The sequence below is a fragment of the Patella vulgata genome, chromosome 5 (genome assembly GCF_932274485.2).
Source record: "Patella vulgata chromosome 5, xgPatVulg1.2, whole genome shotgun sequence".
In the NCBI taxonomy this organism is placed as follows: domain Eukaryota; kingdom Metazoa; phylum Mollusca; class Gastropoda; family Patellidae; genus Patella; species Patella vulgata.
In genome coordinates this window covers 34,723,556-34,743,827 of record NC_065883.2, presented here as the reverse complement: position 1 = coordinate 34,743,827, position 20,272 = coordinate 34,723,556, and the positions used below count along the sequence as shown (strand labels likewise).

The following is a 20,272-nucleotide window of genomic DNA, read 5'->3' as shown; positions in this document are numbered from 1 at the left end:
ATGTAAGTTTATAACCCTCAGATCTTGGTTCCTGTCGATATTCGAGCATATCGGACCGTAACTTCCTGAATTATGGCCCCTGATTGTAAGAAAAATCTCGTTTTTAGCTTGTGGAACCTATAGAGGTCATAATTTTGATCCGATTTAAAAAAAACGTATTATTATATCACTGTTACACCCTAATGACGACTGAGTTCGAATTTCGTGAAAATCGGATCAAAATTGACAGACAAAATGGCCGCCGTTCGATCTCAAATGGCGTAACAATATGGTATATCAAGGTTGTGGACCCTATAGAGGTCACAATTTTTATCCGATTTTGTTGAAACTTGAAATGTAGGTTTATAACCTAAAGATCTCGGTTCCTTTCGATATTCGCGCATATCGTGAAAATCGGATCAAAATTGACGGACAAAATGGCCCCGATCGTTCTCAAATAGCGTAAAAATATGGTATATCAAGGTTGTGGACCCTATAGAGGTCACAATTTTTATCCGATTTTGTTGAAACTTGAAATGTAAGTTTATAACCCAAAGATCTCGGTTCATTTCGATATTCGAATTTCGTCAAAATGGCCGCCCCTCATTTTCAAATAGCGAAAAAATATGTTATATCAAGGTTGTGGACCCTATAGAGGTCACAATTTTTATCCGATTTTGTTGAAACTTGAAATGTAAGTTTATAACCCAAAGATCTTGGTTCCTATCGATATTTGCGCATATTGAATTGTAATTTCCTCAATTATGGCCCTTGATTGTAGGAAGAATCACTTTCTTTTTAGCTTGTTCTCTATCCATCTCTCGAAAATGTGGGCGTATCCTGCCTGGCAGCCGCTGGTTGAAAATGTTGCACATATTTTGTGCAGCTCATCTAGGTTGTCACTCCTGTGACCTCAATTGAAGAGCTGACTTTCAAAATGGGTCTAAGTGCAAAACTGGAAGTTATAAGGATAATCCCCCAAAACACCATTCGGCTCACATCCATGTGCTTTGCCTTTCAGACTGCCATTCGGTCAATGGCTGCATTTCATACCCAATTATTCCATCTTTTACCAGATCCATATTTTAATGAACAACCCGCCGCCCCCGCCCCCCACAATATCCACTTAATACAGATCATTCCTTTATACCAGCTTCTCTAGATATCTTGCTGGTAATCATTTGTGTCCATTCAAAGAATCTTGCCTGGGCCTGGGAAATGATATATCTACATGTAATTATCAGAATTAAATTCTTCATGGACGGACAGGGGCGACGACAATATACGTCCACATGAAAATGTGGGCGTATAAAAATGGGTAGTGATAAACCTGGGGGAAAAAAAGTATGTAGAAAACAGTAAATTTTGATGGAATAAGCGTCCAAACTTACGGGAAATCGAGACTATTTTCAGCAAGTTTATACTTGACTTGTCATGAATCACTGCCATGCATTAGTTAAAGTGTGTTCTTAACCATTTCAATGCTTGCCAGTGATGTACAGACATGAAAACCTATCTTTTAACATTATGTAATTACAATAAATATTTTACCAAATAAAGCGACATCTTTCCCTGGCCCGGTTTAGAATGGAGACATATAAGGTAATAGAGCATAAGATAGGAGAATTTGGTCTAGATATGATTTTGATATTTTAGCATAGGAAATTTACAAAAGGTTTTTCTCTCTTATTTTAAGACATCAAGAAAAATATTTTGCATATTAGTTTTAAAAGCCTAATCTCTTTAATGAGCCAAATTCGTTTTTTGATATGATCTATTACCTTTGGGAATAAGAGCAAAAGAATTAAAAAAAAATATTTTTAGTTTTTGTCTTTATTTGGTCTTATTTTCTGTACATCTGCAAATTATTTTTAGTTTTTGTCTTTATTTCGTCTTATTTTCTGTACATCTGCATTTATTTTATTTTTAATTTTGTCATAGGTCATTTTCTTTAAAATTGGGTTCTTGTTTTTGAGGGATACTATTTCTTCTTTTTTCAGCATTTTTCCTCGTAATTGGACAAGTTTAAAAAACACTTCATTATAGGCCCCTCTCTTTTCTTTGTTCCAAACATCTGAAATCAAAAAAATGAACAAATACTGACACAACAGTTCCTTATCAAGTATTATCAAAAGGAAATATCCATATTTCTTCAAATTTCTCCATAGGAAAACATGGGGATAAAAAAAGTATATATATTGTAGACTTTTAAGTTTGAGTGTTGTTCAGCCAAACTAGAAATTGGTCGTGTGGTTGCAAACAAAATATTAAAAGAAAAAAAATGATGTTTTGAATCATATCTAGAAAGCCCTGAACCAACAATGTAAAAATAATCCTCACAAATTCATAAGAAGACGGGGTAATCTGTGATTTTTTGTTACATTACATTGATTTAAAGGCAAATTCTCTAAAGTAAATAGTGCATAGTCATCTCCAAATCCATAGTCCAGAACCCTAAAGAGGATATCTTCGTTAATGATTGCACACAGTATCACCAGACGAGTAACCATTGTTTTTAGTTATGATGAAGGAATGGAATGATTTTACAATATAGAGGAAATCATCCTAAGAGAATAAGACTACTTACTACTATCTGTAGTCTCCAACCTATTTGTCTGTTTATCGTTACTGCATGTAGGTCCTCCTGGAATGAACAGGCAATAAGCATTCAATTCAACTTGTTTAAAGATGGGGGATCCCTTTAATACTCTCTGAATCAATATTCTAAATGTCTTAAGATGATCTTTGACCTTTAATTTTCCTGCAGTTTATTATTTGAACTTAACCAATCATATTTAATCACTTACATAACAACCAATTGATATAATGCTAAGAGAAAGTCTACTGTTTGACCCAATTTGACATTTTCTCTCATTTAAAGCTCAAAATTAGGATTTTCAAAATATACTTTGATTTAAAGACACAAAATAAAACACAGTATTATTTTAATTCTGTTATGTTCTCACCTACTTCTGGACTACTACTACTCTTTCTTTTCTCAAGTGGCTGTGATCCAATCTCATCATCTACAATAAATTTGGTACCATAAATTGAATTAAAGTCCCTGTCCAGTCATTACTGATGTTGTGCTGACATTGTGTAAAATTAATATCTTCTACATATGAGAACTTCATGGGATTCTAACTAAAGCAGATATTCTCACAAACCAGCAGTCTTGCAGAAGGACAACTGATGAAATACGTCTATTTTGGGGAATTATTTTAAGTTCAAGATCAACTTCCTGTGAAGTCAAAGATATGTCTGTAGGTAGGACTGTATGCACTTTACACAATAAAGAGCTTTCTTCTGGTTTTAAGGGATAAGGGTTTAGCATAGGCAGCTTGCTTGTTCCCCAATTCCCTTATCAATTTGTTGATAAGATAATAAAAAAGTGTTGAGGAGGGGGGGGGGGGGAGAGAGAGAGCCCTTATAGAAAGAAGTGAACCCTAAAGAGGATATCCTCGTTAATGAATGCACACAGTATCACCAGACGAGTAACCATTGTTTTTAGTTATGGTGAAGGAATGGAATGATTTTACCATAAAGAGGAAATCATCGTAAGAGAATAAAACTACTTACTATTATCTGAAATCTGCAACATATTTCTCTGTGTATCGTTACTACATGTGGGTCCTGGAATGAAAAGACAATAAACATTTCATACTGTAAGTTCTAAGGCAAAATAACAACAGTCAAACATAAACATTATGATTTATATGACAAATTTGTGGACCATGTCAAATGGTCTCAGGATTTTAGACAAACTGGACAATGCTTACATGAGAATATCCAACAAGGGGTCCGTAGCAGATTCAATTGACCCACGTCAACTCCAATCGACAAAATGTTAAAGACCCATGCTGTCATTGTTATGACATGGGTGTTTGGATGTCAAACTGTCTGGGTCAGTCAAGAGATAAAATCTTTTAAAATTTCATTTGAATCAAAGTTCGCGACACAGATATTAATATCTAAATTCTGTTCTCACCTTCAATAATTTCATTCTTTTGTTTCTTTCTCTTAACTACTTCTAGACTACTACTCTTTCTTTTCTCAAGTGGCTGTAATCTATCATTAATATTAATCTCATCATCAACAATATCTTGTTCTTCATCATCTTTCACAAGAAAGTCTGAAAAAGAATAGAAATATTAAATCATAATTTCAAGATGTAATCCACCATTTATACAACAAAATCTATACAAACATTACACCATGGACTTGGTTTAATTGTCAAACAGGAGCTGGGTTACATGGCTCGACCCAGTAATTATCAGTGAAATGAAATGGGGTTTAACGTCCTACTTTTCTGCACCGACTGGGCTAATGAAGATGGGCATATGTCATGCTATGAGTGAAATTTTGCCAGGACAGCAGCGCTACGGCCTACTTTTATATCGAATTCCAACTGTCAGGGGTTCTTTTACGTGCACAGCATGGGTCTTTAACATTTTGTTAATTGGAGTTAACGTCGGTCAATTGAATCTGCTTGGACCCCTTGTTGCCAGGCCCTCCCTCCTGAACCACTGACAAGGGGAAACCATGCCGGAAAATCCCAAGGAACTTTCTCGGCCAACACCAGGAGTGAACCTGAGAACTCCTGGTTAGTGAACCAGGGTCTTACTCACTGAGCCACCTCGGCTCATGTAATTATCAGTATTAAGGGTTGTTTGATCTAGATTAACAAGGTACTACAGACTAAAACTCACCACCAGCAGAGCTTTCAAAATCTATTTCGTCAATCGTCTTCCCATAATAATTGGTTATTGAACCACTATCTGCCAGCAATAATAATTTTGCTACTTTCGTTTTTTCAATAGTGGAAGACATAACTCGGTAAAAATCTTTATGTACGTTGATGTTGTGTCCTAAATGATTAGTAATCCATCCAAGTTGATTCTCAGAAATATTAAGCACCTGCAAATATTCAATAAAAATAAAAACTTCTTAAGTGTTATCATTATGACATTTTATCAAACTGGATCAAAGGCTATAAGGGGAATTTTACCGAAATAGAAATATTCTGTATTTGAATGGAAGGAGCTCACTTTTAAGTCCAAACCATGTGCCCAAGAACACCGGAGATCAGCCCCTTCTATTAAATGTCATATGATACACAAAAAATCTCAGTTACTTAGTGACACCCTCTTATTTTTGTCCTGTGCGCGCTCCATTTGTGTATTTCAGGGAATCCAGTATTTTTCTTGTAAAATTGGGTGTCTCTACTTTCGATATACCAAAATTGCCATACTTTTATTGGAAATAACCACCCGATAAATGCTTTTGTGGGAATGCATCTTTAAATTTCATATGATACACATATGATTCCAGGTCTGACTTACCTGTGTTGTTGTAGCAATGTATTTCCTTAGTAGTGTTGATTTGATAAAACTAGCATTTTCTAGCTTTAATTCACTCAAGACATTCTCTAACGCATCATAAGCACGTACAGCTCCTTTACCTAGAAGTAGTTAAAGAGGAGATCACAATGTTCATACATTTACCAGCAGTCAAACTGTTTGATCTGGAACTGTATTGAAATGCTTTCATATTATAGGGATAGTGAGTATGTATTATCAAAGATTTATCTAACTGGAAACACTAGCACTTGGAAAATAACAGATGAACCATTTTAATATGCAAATTAGCCTCTCATAAGGAATGGTTGACACAAGAAGGAAAAATATTAATTGACAGAAAGGAACCCAATGTACCAAGACATGTATAAATCAAGATATTCAGAAGTACTAACCAAAATTAGCAAACAGAAATGAACTGTTGGCAACATCTGCTAGCTCTCTAACATCTTCATTGGCAATCATATCCATAACATTGCGACATTCTGGTGGTACTAGTACAGGTACCTTTCGCCCTCTCTTTCCCCTAATATTAACGACTTCATACGTCTTGCAAAGTTCTAGCTCAAAAGAAGTCAGATCTTTTTTAAAATCATCCAGGGCAGCATCTACTCTTCTTCCAGTATATGACTCCACACTAGAAAGACAAAACAATCATTTGATTCTCAATTAGTAAATAATTTCTGATAATTTTGTTAATCAAAATATCAAAATGTAAGTACACATTACAAAATACAGATGGTACATTCATAAGACATCAGAATATCTAAAATAATCATCCCAGATTAATCAAGATGAAATTGTGCCCACCAAGCTGCTTTTCCACAACATAGTGCATTTGGAAGTTACTAGAAGGATGATTGCAAAACCTACACATACCTCATAGCTTCCAACTCCCCTGGACGTCTCTTGTTAAACGTCAGTAACCGTGCTTCAACCAACTCAACTGCACGTCGAAAAGTTGTTTTATCACCAATTTCTTCTATCGTAGACAACTCCTTTTTTAGATGGTCTGACAATAAATTTAAATCATGTCCTGAAGGTAATTCAATTATTTTATTGAACCTGCGTTCATTCAGTGTTGAGGATGCCATTGAACTTATTCGTTGATTCCAGTTTTTCTTAAGTAATTTATTAAAATTCTTGGCGTCTAGGACATGCTCTTCATGTTTAGAAATAATTCCTTTTGTTTCTTTTATATTGGCCATTCTTTGGAGGTCATGCCCAATCTTTAAAGCTGTGGAGGGTTTATTTAAATTGTATTCTTCACCCCCTGCAACATTAATAGTGGCCTTGATGACAGTTTCAAATGAAGATGGAGATATAAAGTCAATCATTGTCTTCTTATTTTCATCCAGTTTTCTACACTCCATTAAAAGACGAGCTGCAGCTCTCATTCTTGTGCTGGTGTAATTTGCCCGCCTCAGTTTGTTTTTGCAAGATTTTCGCAACCACACATCACCCAATTCCATAATTAGAGGATCACTTGTAGCAACTTTGGAGCAATCATCAACTACCATAGTTTGTAATACTTCTTTTGTCAGGGTGGTGGATGCTCTTTCATACAGTCCCATAAGTAGATTACTTTTTACAGTCAAGCTACTCTTACTTTCGATATCTTTACCCTTAGCTACACAGCGATATCGATGCTTCGACTGGTCACTTATCCATCCATAACAATTTGGACAAGGCCCAAATCTAGACAAATAAAATACTCCTTTTCCTGGTGGTCTTCTTAAAGGTATGATCTCACCCTCACCTGAATGCTTGACTTCCATGTTATGTCTATGATTGCCACGATTACGTAAAGTTTCCAGCTGTTTTTGGCGAACAGAATTTTTTTTCTTACGCACTTGAGAACTGTCAGTTTTCTTTGGCTTTAACTCAAGAAGATCGGCTATCTCTTTTTCATCACCATGTTTTCTCTCCATATGATCGACTGGTTTACAAACAAGAATTCCACAATATAAACAGCTATGCTTGTTACTAAAAACGCGGTCACTTTTTTTAATTTGTCCATTTTTACCCACTTTTGTTCTTTGGATCCCTCTGAAGTAAACCAAGGGCATATCTTTAAAGAATATCTTGTCATTTTGATCATTTTTTACAGTTTTAAAAGCACCTATGTCAATTATTGGGACAACATCACTAGAATCAGACTCTGAATTGGAATTCAAAACAAAATCACTGTCCCGTGAATCATCAAACATTTCGTCCGATATAAAAGAGTCCTTATCATCATCTAGGATTTCAGATTGCAGTGAAGAGGACTGCCTGTTTTGTGAAGATGGAGAAATTGGTTTGATCTCTCTCTGTTTAGCTTGTGATGGTGGTAGTGGATCATCATCAATCATCCAGGTATGTGAAGTTGGAGGAATGGGCTTGATCGCTCTCCGTTTAGCTTGTGAGTGTGGTAGTGGATCATCCTCTTGATCATCATCAATCATCCAGGTTTGTGAAGATGAGGGAATTGCCTTGATCTCTCTCCGTTTAGCTTGTGTGGGTGGTAGTGGATCATAATCATCAATCATCCAGGTTTGTGAAGATGGAGGAATGACCTTGATCCCTCTCCGTTTAGCTGGTGTGGGTGGTAGTGGATCATCTTTTTCATCATGATCAATCACACTAGTTTGTGAAGATGGAGGAATGGGCTTGATCGCTCTCCGTTTAGCTTGTGTGGGTGGTAGTGGATCATCTTTTTCATCATGATCAATCACACTAGTTTGTGAAGATGGAGGAATGGGCTTGATCGCTCTCCGTTTAGCTTGTGTGGGTGGTAGTGGATCATCTTCTTCATCATGATCAATCACACTAGTTTGTGAAGATGAGGGAATTGCCTTGATCTCTCTCCGTTTAGCTGGTGTGGGTGGTAGTGGATCATCTTTTTCATCATGATCAATCACACTAGTTTGCGAAGATGGAGGAATGGGCTTGATCGCTCTCCGTTTAGCTTGTGAGGGTGGTAGTGGATCATCCTCTTGATCATCATCAATCATCCAGGTTTGTGAAGATGAGGGAATTGCCTTGATCTCTCTCCGTTTAGCTTGTGTGGGTGGTAGTGGATCATAATCATCAATCATCCAGGTTTGTGAAGATGGAGGAATGGCCTTGATCCCTCTCCGTTTAGCTGGTGTGGGTGGTAGTGGATCATCTTTTTCATCATGATCAATCACACTAGTTTGCGAAGATGGAGGAATGGGCTTGATTGCTCTCCGTTTAGCTTGTGAGGGTGGTAGTGGATCATCCTCTTCATCATCATCAATCATCCAGGTTTGTGAAGATGAGGGAATTGCCTTGATCTCTCTCCGTTTAGCTTGTGTGGGTGGTAGTGGATCATAATCATCAATCATCCAGGTTTGTGAAGATGGAGGAATGGCCTTAATCCCTCTCCGTTTAGCTGGTGTGGGTGGTAGTGGATCATCTTTTTCATCATGATCAATCACACTAGTTTGTGAAGATGGAGGAATGGGCTTGATCGCTCTCCGTTTAGCTTGTGTGGGTGGTAGTGGATCATCTTCTTCATCATGATCAATCACACTAGTTTGTGAAGATGAGGGAATTGCCTTGATCTCTCTCCGCTTAGCTGGTGTGGGTGGTAGTGGATCATCTTTTTCATCATGATCAATCACACTAGTTTGTGAAGATGGAGGAATGGGCTTGATCGCTCTCCGTTTAGCTTGTGTGGGTGGTAGTGGATCATCTTCTTCATCATGATCAATCACACTAGTTTGTGAAGATGAGGGAATTGCCTTGATCTCTCTCCGTTTAGCTGGTGTGGGTGGTAGTGGATCATCTTTTTCATCATGATCAATCACACTAGTTTGTGAAGATGGAGGAATGGGCTTGATCGCTCTCCGTTTAGCTTGTGTGGGTGGTAGTGGATCATCTTCTTCATCATGATCAATCACACTAGTTTGTGAAGATGAGGGAATTGCCTTGATCTCTCTCCGTTTAGCTTGTGTGGGTGGTAATGGATCATAATCATCAATCATCCAGGTTTGTGAAGATGGAGAAATTGGTTTGACCTCTGTCGGTTTAGCTTGTGATGGTGGTAGTGGATCATCATCATCAATCATCCAGGTTTGTGAAGATGGCGGAATGGGCTTGATTGCTCTCTGTTTAGCTTGTGAGGGTGGTAGTGGATCATCCTCTTCATCATCATCATCAATCATCCAGGTTTGTGAAGATGAGGGAATGGCCTTGATCCCTCTCCGTTTAGCTTGTGTGGGTGGTAGTGGATCATCTTCTTCATCATGATCAATCACACTAGTTTGTGAAGATGGAGGAATGGGCTTGATCGCTCTCCGTTTAGCTTGTGTGGGTGGTAGTGGATCATCTTCTTCATCATGATTAATCACACTAGTTTGTAAAGATGAGGGAATTGCATTGATCTCTCTCCGTTTAGCTTGTGTGGGTGGTAGTGGATCATAATCATCAATCATCCAGGTTTGTGAAGATGGAGGAATGGCCTTGATCCCTCTCCGTTTAGCTTGTGAGGGTGATTCCTCATCATCAATCAACCTGGTTTGTGAAGATGAGGAAATGGCCTTGATCGCTCTCGGTTTAGCTTGTGTGGGTGGAAGTGGATCATCCTCTTCACCATGATCAATCATCCAGGTTTGTGAAGATGAGGGAATGGCCTTGATCCCTCTCCGTTTAGCTTGTGTGGGTTGTAGTGGATTATCTTCTTCATCATGATCAATCATGCTAGTTTGTGAAGATGGAGGAATTGGTTTGACCTCTGTCGGTTTAGCTTGTGATGGTGGTAGTGGATCATCATCATCAATCATCCAGGTATGTGAAGATGGAGGAATGCGCTTGATCACTCTCCGTTTAGCTTGTGATGGTGGTAGTGGATCATCATCAATCATCCAGGTTTGTGAAGATGAGGGAATGGCCTTGATCTCTCTTCGTTTAGCTTGTGTGGGTGGTAGTGGATCATCTTCTTCATCATGATCAATCACACTAGTTTGTGAAGATGGAGGAATTGGTTTGACCTCTCTCCCTCTAGCTTGTGTGAGTGGTAGTGGATCATCTTCTTCATCATTATCAATCCACCAGGTTTGTGAAGATGAGGGAATGGCCTTGACCTCTCTCCGTTTAGCTTGTGTGGGTGGTGGTGGATCATCTTCTTCATCATGATCAACCACACTAGTTTGTGAAGATGGAGGAATTGGTTTGACCTCTGTCGGTTTAGCTTGTGATGGTGGTAGTGGATCATCATCATCAATCATCCAGGTTTGTGAAGATGGAGGAATGGGTTTGACCTCTGTCGGTTTAGCTTGTGAAGGTGGTAGTGGATCATTATCATCAATCATCCAGGTTTGTGAAGATGGAGGAATGGGTTTAACCTCTGTCGGTTTAGCTTGTGAAGGTGGTAGTGGATCATCATCATCAATCATCCAGGTTTGTGAAGATGGAGGAATGGGTTTGACCTCTGTCGGTTTAGCTTGTGAAGGTGGTATTGGATCATCATCATCAATCATCCAGGTTTTTGAAGATGGAGGAATGGGTTTGACCTCTGTCGGTTTAGCTTGTGAAGGTGGTAGTGATTCCTCATCATCCATCAACCTGGTTTGTGAAGATGGACGAATGGTCTTTATCTCTCTCCGATTAGATTGAGAGGGTGGTAGTAGATCATCCTCTTCATCATCATCAGCAATCATTCTGGTTTGGGAAGATGGAGGAATTGGTTTGACCTCTGTCGGTTTAACTTGTGAGGATGGTAGTGGATCATCATCATAAGTCATCCTGGTTTGTGACGATGGAGGAATGGGCTCTTGTGAGGGTGGTAGTGGATCATCATCAATCACACTAGTTTGTGATGATGGGGAAATGGGCTTGATCTCTGTCACTTTAGTTTGTGATGATGGTAGTGGATCATCATCATCAATCATCCTGGTTTGTGAAGATGGAGGAATGGGCTTGATCTCTCTCTCTTCAGCTTGTGGGGGTGGTAGTGAATCATCATCATCATCTGTTGCAAATAATTTATTGTAAGGCTTGCATTCAATTTTCTGAACCAATTCATCTAGATAGTCTTGGCTGTTGAAATCCTTTATTTCGATTAAACTAACATCACTGGTGAATTTTACTAACAGATGTCTTAGTCTGTTAGTTTTCTTCAGTTTTTCTGAAAATAAACAGAATTTACCACTAAGTAAGTGGAGAGGTAGAAACTCCAGCTCTACTTTGTATCACTAAAATGCTGCTATTTCCTATGAAATTTTGACTTGTAATATACATGTCATGTCAATTTTGAAATACCTTTGCAAATTTGAACTCCCTATAGGCTACCGTTACTGTGACATAGTGACTATCAACTACCGGTAATTTATTTGTATGTCCCATCCCAGATAATTATCTTTCATCCAAATGAAATATGGTAACACTAACAAGAGGAACAAGACAGATCATCCGTAAAAAAATTTTTTTTTTTTTTTTTTAAATTTGAGACCAGGATTATCATTAAAAAATCTCACATGATTATACATGTACAAGAAGTCAAGAAATTGATCAAGAATATTTTTCTAAATTAACTATTGTGTCTCATTTAAAGAGAAAAACGCCTCAATTAGTTTATTGCAACTGATTTGTCTGTCTTGTTCCTTTTTAAATATTGAAAGACATGCCAAATACTTTTTGGCATATTGAAAAGGTAAACAGAACAAACCAAAACAAATATAAAATAAAGAAAACAAGCCAACAGTGAGGCAGATGTCCCCCGCCGAAATCCCAAAATAAATAGATGACACATTAATTAATTGCACATTGATCTTTTTATAAAGCATCGAGTAACCAAACTGCTTATCTATACTTTGTCTAAGCATAAAATGCTCATGATTGAACTTATTCAAGGTTTTGATGTAGTGAAACTATACACCAAGTTTCATCACTCTCCCTCAATTAGAATCAAAGTTATCGTGTCCCAAAGCATCGACCAATAATATTGCTTAGCTCTGTTTAGTGGAAAATGTTAATCAGTGAACTCATTCAAGACATTCACTAAATAAACATCTACACAAAATTTGAACATTCTACCTCAATTAAAAGCAGAGTTGTTATGTTCCAAAGTCTTGAACCAGTCAAATTGCTTATCATTACTTAGCCTCAGCAGAAAATTTGCATCGAACATAGTCAAGGTATTGATGTAATGAAACTATACACAAAGTTTCACCTCTCTCACTCAATTAGAATCAAAGTTATCGAGCTTCAAAGTCTTGAAAAATCAAATTGCTTATCTTTGCTTACCCTTAGTGGAAAATGCTCTTCACTGAACTCTGTCAAGGCATTCACCTAATAAACACCTACACGAAGTTTCAACATTCTACCACAATTAGAAGTGGAGTTATTGTGTTCCAAAGTCTCGACCACGCAGATTGAAGTCTCTACTGAGCCTAAGCAGAAACTGCTCACCATCGAACTTAGTCAAGGTATTGATGTTATGAATCTACATGTATATACCAAGTTTCACCTCTCTCTATCAATTAGGATGAAAGTTATCGAGCTCCAAAGTCTGGATCAAATTGCTTATCACTCTGCTTACCCCAAGCAGAAAATGCTCATTATCGAACTTAGTAAAGGTATTGATCTTATGAAACTATACACCAAGTTTCATTACTCTCACTTAATTGGAATCAAAGTTATCGTGTCCCAAAGCCTCAACCAATCAAATTGCTTATCTCTGCTTACCCTAAGCAGAAAATGCTCATCACCGAATTTTGTCAAGGCATGCACCTAATAAACACCTACACGAAGTTTGAACATTCTACCACAATTAGAAGGGGAGTTATTGTGTTCCAAAGTCTCAACCAATCAGATTGAAGTCTCTACTTACCCAAGCAGAAAATGCTCATCACCAAACTCAGTCAAGGCATGCACCTAATGAACACCTACACTCAATTAGTTATTGTGTCCCAAAAAGTGTGACGGACAGACAGACTGACGGACAGACCCATTTCTTCAAAAGGTGGGGGACAATTAAATCAAATTGGGGGATTCAATTATAATTTGAAATTAAAACGCAGGTTCTCAACATCAAACAGGCAAAAGATTCGGTGAATGCAAATGCATTCAGAACAGACGTTTTTTTTTAATTAATAATACCTTCACCCTTTCTGATATATTCTGAAAATTCTCTCTCAGAAAGATCATTAATTCTTTTTATCTTCGAGGCACTTGTAACATGAATACTGTGAAAAATTATATGTGATATATATGTAGAGCAGAATGAAACCAGCGGCTGCCAGGCAGGATACGCCCACATTTTCGAGAGATGGATAGAGAACAAGCTAACAAGAAAGTGATTTTTCCTACTATCAAGGGCCATAATTCAGGAAATTACAATTCAATATGCGCGAATATCGAAAGGAAATGAGATCTTTGTGTTATAAACTTACATTTCAAGTTTCAACAAAATCAGATAAAAATTGCGACCTCTATAGGGTCCACAACCTTGATATACCATATTTTTACGCTATTTGAGAACGAACGGTGGCCATTTTGTCTGTCAATTTTGGGTTGATTTTCACGAAATTCGAATTCAGTCGTCCTTAGGGTGCAACAGTGATATAATAGTACAGTTTTTTAAATTGGATACAAATTATGACCTCTATAGGGTCCACAAGCTAAAAACGCGATTTTTCGTACAATCAGGGGCTATAATTCAGGAAGTTACGGTCCGATATGCGCGAATATCAATAGGAAATGAGATCTTTGGGTCATAAACTTACATTTCAAGTTTCAACAAAATCGGATAAAAAATTGTGACGTCTATAGGGTCCACGACCTTGATATACCATATTTTTACGCTATTTGAGAAAGAACGGCGGCCATTTTGTCCGACAAAATTGGGCCAATTTTCACAAAATCCGAACTCCGCCATCCTTAGGGGGTAACGGTGATATAATAATACGATTTTTTAAATCAGATAAAAATTATGACCTCTCTATAGGGTCCACAAGCTAAAAACGCGATTTTTCGTACAATCAGGGCCATATTTCAGGAAGTTACGGTCTGATATGTGGAATATTGAAAGGAACCGAGATCTTTGGGTTGTAAACTTACATTTCAAGTTTCAACAAAATCGGATAAAAATTGTGACCTCTATAGGATCCACAACCTTGATATACCATATTTTTACGCTATTTGGGAACGAACGGCGGCCATTTTGTCTGTCAATTTTGGGCTGATTTTCACAGAATTCAAATTCAGCCGTCTTTAGGGTGTAACAGTGATATAATAATATTTTTTTTAAATCGGATAAAAATTATGACCTCTAGAGGGTTCACAAGCTAAAAACGCGATTTTTCGTAAAATCAGGGGCCATAATTCGGGAAGTTACGGTCCGATATATGGGAATATCGAAAGGAACCAAGATCTTTGGGTATAAACTTACATTTCGAGTTTCAACAAAACCGGATAAAAATTGTGACCTCTATGGGGTCCACAACCTTGATATACCATATTTTTACGCTATTTGAGTACGGACGGCGGCCATTTTGTCTGTCAATTTTGAGCCGATTGTCACGAAATTCGACCTCATCTGTCCTTAGGATGTAACGGTGATATAATAATATTTTATTTAAATCGGATAAAAATTATGACCTCTATAGGGTCCACAACCTAAAAAGCGATTTTTCGTACAATCAGGGGCCATTATTCAGGAAGTTATGCGCGAATATCGAAAGGAACCGAAATCTTTGGGTTATAAACTTACATTTCAAGTTTCAACAAAATCAGATAAATATTGTGACCTATAGGGTCCACAACCTTGATATACCATATTTTTACGCTATTTGGGAACGAGCGGCGGCCATTTTGTCTGTCAATTTTGGGCCGATTTTCACGAAATTTGAACTCAGTCGTCCTTAGGGTGTAACGGTGATATAATAATACGTTTTTTTAAATCAGATAAAAATTATGACTTCTATAGGGTCCACAAGCTAAAAACGCGATTTTTCGTACAATCAGGGGCCATTATTCAGGAAGTTATGGTCCGATATGCGCGAATATTGAAAGGAACCAAAATCTTTGGGTTATAAACTTACATTTTAAGTTTCAACAAAATCGGATAAATATTGTGACCTATAGGGTCCACAACCTTGATATACCATATTTTTACGCTATTTGGGAACGAGCGGCGGCCATTTTGTCTGTCAATTTTGGGCCGATTTTCACGAAATTTGAACTCAGTCGTCCTTAGGGTGTAACGGTGATATAATAATACGTTTTTTTAAATCAGATAAAAATTATGACTTCTATAGGGTCCACAAGCTAAAAACGCGATTTTTCGTACAATCAGGGGCCATTATTCAGGAAGTTATGGTCCGATATGCGCGAATATTGAAAGGAACCAAAATCTTTGGGTTATAAACTTACATTTTAAGTTTCAACAAAATCGGATAAAAATTGTGACCTCTATAGGGTCCACAACCTTGATATACCATATTCTTACGCTATTTGAGAACGAACGGCGGCCATTCTGTCTGCCAATTTTGAGTCGATTTTCACGAAATTCGAACTCAGTCATCCTTAGGGTGTAACGGTGATATAATAATGTGGGTTTTTAAATCGGATAAAAATTATGACTTCTATAGGGTCAACAAGCTAAAAACGTGATTTTTCGTACAATCAGGAGCCATTATTCAGGAAGTTATGGTACGCTATGCGCGAATATCGACAGGAACCGAAATCTTTGGGTTATAAACTTACATTTCAAGTTTCAACAAAATCGGATAAAAATTGTGACCTCTATAGGGTCCACAACCTTGATATACCATATTTTTACGCTTTTTGGGAACAAACGGCGGCCATTTTGTCAGTCAATTTTGGGTCGATTTTCCCGAAATTCGAACTCAGTCGTCCTTAGGGTGTAATGGTGATATAATAATACAGGTTTTTAAATCGGATAAAAATTATGACTTCTATAGGGTCCACAAGCTAAAAACGTGATTTTTCGTCCATTCAGGGGCCATAATTCAGGAAGTTATGGTCCGATATGTGCGAATATCAAAAGGAACCAAGATCTTTGGGTTATAAACTTACATTTCAAGTTTCAACAAAATCGGATAAAAATTGTGACCTCTATAGGGTCCACAAGCTAAAAACGTGATTCTTCGTACAAACAGGGGCCATAATCCATGAAGTATCGAACAGATACATGGCAATATCGAAAGCAGCTGAGATCTTTTGGAGATAAACCTATATTTCAAGTTTAGTCAAAATCGGATAAGAATTATGAGCTCAAGAGTGTCCTTAAACAAATTGTGAACGGACGTCCAGACGTCCGGACGGACAGGGGCGACGGCATAATACGTCCGCATGAAAATGTGGGCGTATAAAAAGCAAAATTTAAACAGGCCTAACATAAGTCAGAGTCAGAACCATTACTTATTATTATGATTCACAGTGGCTTCATTTTCCTGGGGGATCGTGGTGGCTAAGTGGGTGAGGTGCTGGCTCGCTAGCCTGGAGGTCGAGTGTTCGATCCCTGCATTGGCCGAGAAAGGTCATTCAGATTTTCCGACATGGTTTCCCCTTGTCAGTGATGCAGGACGGAGGGCCTGACAAGGACAGCTGTCTAGTCATTCGGATGAGACGGAAAACCGAGGTCCCGTGTACACATTGGCGTGCACGTAAAAGATCCCTTGACAGTTGGAATTCAATATAAGAGTAGGCCGTAGTGCTGCTGTCCGGGCAAAATTTCCCTCATAGCACACTGTATGGTGTATGCCCGTCTTCATTAGCCCAGTTCGGAGCAAAACAGTAGGACGTTAAACCCCATTTCATTTCATTTTTCCTGATTTTCTAACTCAAAAATGGGCTGACCAAAATAAGCATTTACTGTGCACAATCTTGAAGTATTGTACGACGTCCTTAGATAATATCTACTTAAAAATCAAAAAATGCTAATGACCGCAGATAATATATGGTAGACACACGTTATAGCTATAACTTGTACAAAAATCGCAACATTTGGAATAATGCTCATATCTTTCTCAATTTTATTCCAAATGTCACGATTTTTGTACATGTTATAGCTATTACGTGTGTCTACCATATATTATTTGCAGTCAGTAACATTTTTTGCTTTTTTAAAGATGCATTATGTAAGATTTAGATAAAGAGTTGGTCGTTCTCGCTATAATAGTTTAAAAATAGATACATGTAATACAAAATGAATATATTTCAGTCAAATTACTTTATTCTGAGCGAAGATATGAATGTTTGAAGTTTTGACAAGACCGATTCCTATGTCATTAGCCTTGTTTCAGTCCAACAATCAATAGGACCGCAGGGCAAAAGAAGCCACTAATCCCACATATCTAAGGGTTTGCCTGTGCCATCATACAATGGAAAGGTGACAGGTGTGCCTGCAAAGTGATGACAGACATACATGAGTGACGGGTTCACAGCAATTTTAAGGCTCAGGCAAAATTCACCAGTGAATTAATAGACCTACTCCAGAATGACGTCACAATGGGTTTTTCCAAATGGAAATTCATGTGACGGGGTACAATCAGTAACGTTCACCAATGTTATTAAACATGTACTACGGCCACTTTCAAGTTTAGACTAACGTAAATTAATAACTATGCCGACGATGTAGGCTAGACACTGGGTAAAACAATGCGGGTGTCACCATAATGACCTTTCTGTAATTTCGATAAAACGGCACCATTATGTTTGTTCAGATGTAAATAGACTATTTTTAAAGCATCAGCACTTTTGTTATTAAATCGCAAAAATTTAGTAAAATTCACAGGTCCAATTTTTTGCCTACAATAAACATAACTGAAGCAGGATCATTATTTGCACCTTTTATTTTTTTAGGGTGGTGTATGATTTTCTGGATGCTGCACATAACTGTTGTGTTTTATGTTTATTGTGTAATTCCTATTGGAATAAGTTGGCTATGCCCCCGTGGGATCAGATACTATATTTATTTCTGTTTTTTAATCGTTTTTCAATTACGACTAATTCTGGATATTTTTATTTGTTTAAATGTGCGAGACAAAAATGCTGATGCTTTAAAAATAGTCTAACTTTGAACAAACAGAATGGTGTCGTTGTATCAAAATTACAGAAAGGTCATTATGAGGACGCCCGCGTTGTGTTAACCGGTGTCTACATCGTTCAATGTTAATTGACGACTTCAGAAACGGAAGGAAAGTAACACCGATCTCACATAATCTTTACGTTTATATCTGCTATCACTGTTGCAAGTTTCGCAAGAATATCGTTTAGTCAGCTTAGTTACTAATTTACGTTAGGCTAAACTTGAAAGTGGCCGTATTATAATAACAACCCATTTGACGTCATTCCGGATTACGTCTATTGCAATATATCTAGGCCTAGCATCAAACTTTTTCATACTTACATTTCTTCCTCATCAAAAAATGACACAGTATGAGTAATAGATTTCTCTTTCTCTGATTCAGATACCCAGCCAGGCCACCATATCCCATCACAATTTACTAATACTTTATCATTCACATGAAACTTATCCATCACTAGTCTGGTTAGTTGCCTTGGCTTCAAATGGTTCAGTTTTCTGGTTGATCTGAGCTGATCTGCATAAAAACTCTGAGCAAAATAATCATAAGGTACACACAGTGAATATATGTTGAGACATAAGCAAAAAGATTCGCATAATCATCATCCAACAATAGAATGCACAAGTCACAAATGACGGAAATGACACTTTGTAAAGAAAACAAAATTAACATGTAAGGTTTCATTGTACTGATCATCCAAATATAGGCTCTAAATTAGCCTAGACAAAATGCTAATGACTGACTAGATTGACACGCGAGATGGAGGAATGGCAAACTGTTCTATCCACGGAACCATCATGACCATGACACAAAGTCCAATGTGGAAAAATCGGACTCAAGAGGACTTCAATGCTCATAAGCTGAATCGGAAATGACTATATCAATAGCTAAAATATGATAAAAGACATCTTGTAGGAATAAAACAGTAATAATTTTCTTACATGTACTCAGAAAAATGTCTGTGTGAGTTCTTCTCAAATGACAGTGAGAAATTCAGGTGAGGATATGAACGTAAATGAAAACCGGGTGTGTGAGCAATTCGGGTAGTCCTGCACATCCAGATATATATTTCCCTTACAGGGCCAATGTACAGAATGTCTTGATATTCTAGACAAAATGATTGGATAAGGGAAGTTACTCCAAATAAAACTTGGCTAGCATGGGAATGTGTGTAAAATGTTAAGTGCATGTGCACATATATATGTTATGAGTGCAGCCTCGTGAGGATAAATCTATGACCACCAAAAACATTCTCCTAAGGGGTTGTTAGGCATTATGATCAGGTCTTCACTATGAGGAAATCCTCTCTCAGAATTTTTTACTCTTAGGGGTCTGTTCAGCACACACTTTTTCTCACATGGGATGGCTCGTCAGCCCACACCCACACGCACACCCACACCCACACACACACACTGGACCATGTATGCTGGAATTGAGCAGCCAGTCTCGGGATAGCAGTGGCGACTCCCAAACCTTTGAGAGACTGCCCTGGTACTAATGTTCTCTCGAATTAACACAATGGTCCAACTAAATAAAATTATTTATTAGAACATTATCGTTGCAAAATTTTTAAGATACATGGTGGATAATGTATTTATTGTATGGAATTGTGTGCTATTTATTATATTTTATTGTGTGGTATTTATTGCATTTAATTGTGTGCTATTTATTGTATTTAATTGTGTTCTATTAGTTGTATTTACTCATTTTGTAGAGTGTGATGGTACACACTGGGGAGTTAACTGTCAAGAAACATGTCAATGTGTAGCTGGTCATGTATTATCATGTAATAAGACTGACGGTACCTGTAACTGTAATAATCAATGGACTGGTAGTACGTGTCAAACTGATGTTAATGAATGTAACAACCAAACTATC

General features: G+C 37.5%; 2 protein-coding genes across 2 annotated transcripts; both read right to left on the bottom strand.

The window, feature by feature from the left end:
* Positions 1-1,796: 1,796 nt before the first annotated feature.
* On the bottom strand, positions 1,797-8,199 carry LOC126822290 (uncharacterized). The gene is made up of 9 exons (XM_050551085.2): positions 6,216-8,199; positions 5,732-5,973; positions 5,322-5,440; positions 4,689-4,896; positions 3,968-4,111; positions 3,559-3,612; positions 2,946-3,005; positions 2,567-2,623; positions 1,797-2,053 (listed from the first exon to the last, which is right to left on the bottom strand). Exons 1-9 carry the CDS (start codon positions 7,865-7,867, stop codon positions 1,851-1,853), a joined length of 2,739 nt encoding a protein of 912 aa, XP_050407042.2. The 5' UTR covers positions 7,868-8,199; the 3' UTR covers positions 1,797-1,850.
* A 302-nt stretch (positions 8,200-8,501) lies between these two features.
* LOC130012885 (uncharacterized) lies at positions 8,502-19,745 on the bottom strand. Its single transcript, XM_056100972.1, has 4 exons — positions 19,336-19,745; positions 18,718-18,923; positions 9,722-11,469; positions 8,502-8,510 (listed from the first exon to the last, which is right to left on the bottom strand). The coding sequence occupies exons 3-4, from the start codon at positions 11,231-11,233 to the stop codon at positions 8,502-8,504; spliced, it is 1,521 nt and encodes a 506-aa protein (XP_055956947.1). The 5' UTR covers positions 11,234-11,469; positions 18,718-18,923; positions 19,336-19,745.
* Positions 19,746-20,272: the final 527 nt, after the last annotated feature.

Bases quoted from the DNA above. Each gene is read 5' to 3' on its own strand.
- LOC126822290 (XM_050551085.2), bottom strand. From the start codon at position 7,867: ATGATTGATGATTATGATCCACTACCACCCACACAAGCTAAACGGAGA. The intron at 4,897-5,321 runs GTAAGTCAGACC...GAATATTTGCAG, and splicing joins ACATTGCTACAACAACACAG to GTGCTTAATATTTCTGAGAA. The intron at 4,112-4,688 runs GTGAGTTTTAGT...ATTCTTTTTCAG, and splicing joins TTTTGAAAGCTCTGCTGGTG to ACTTTCTTGTGAAAGATGAT.
- LOC130012885 (XM_056100972.1), bottom strand. From the start codon at position 11,233: ATGATTGATGATGATGATCCACTACCATCATCACAAACTAAAGTGACA.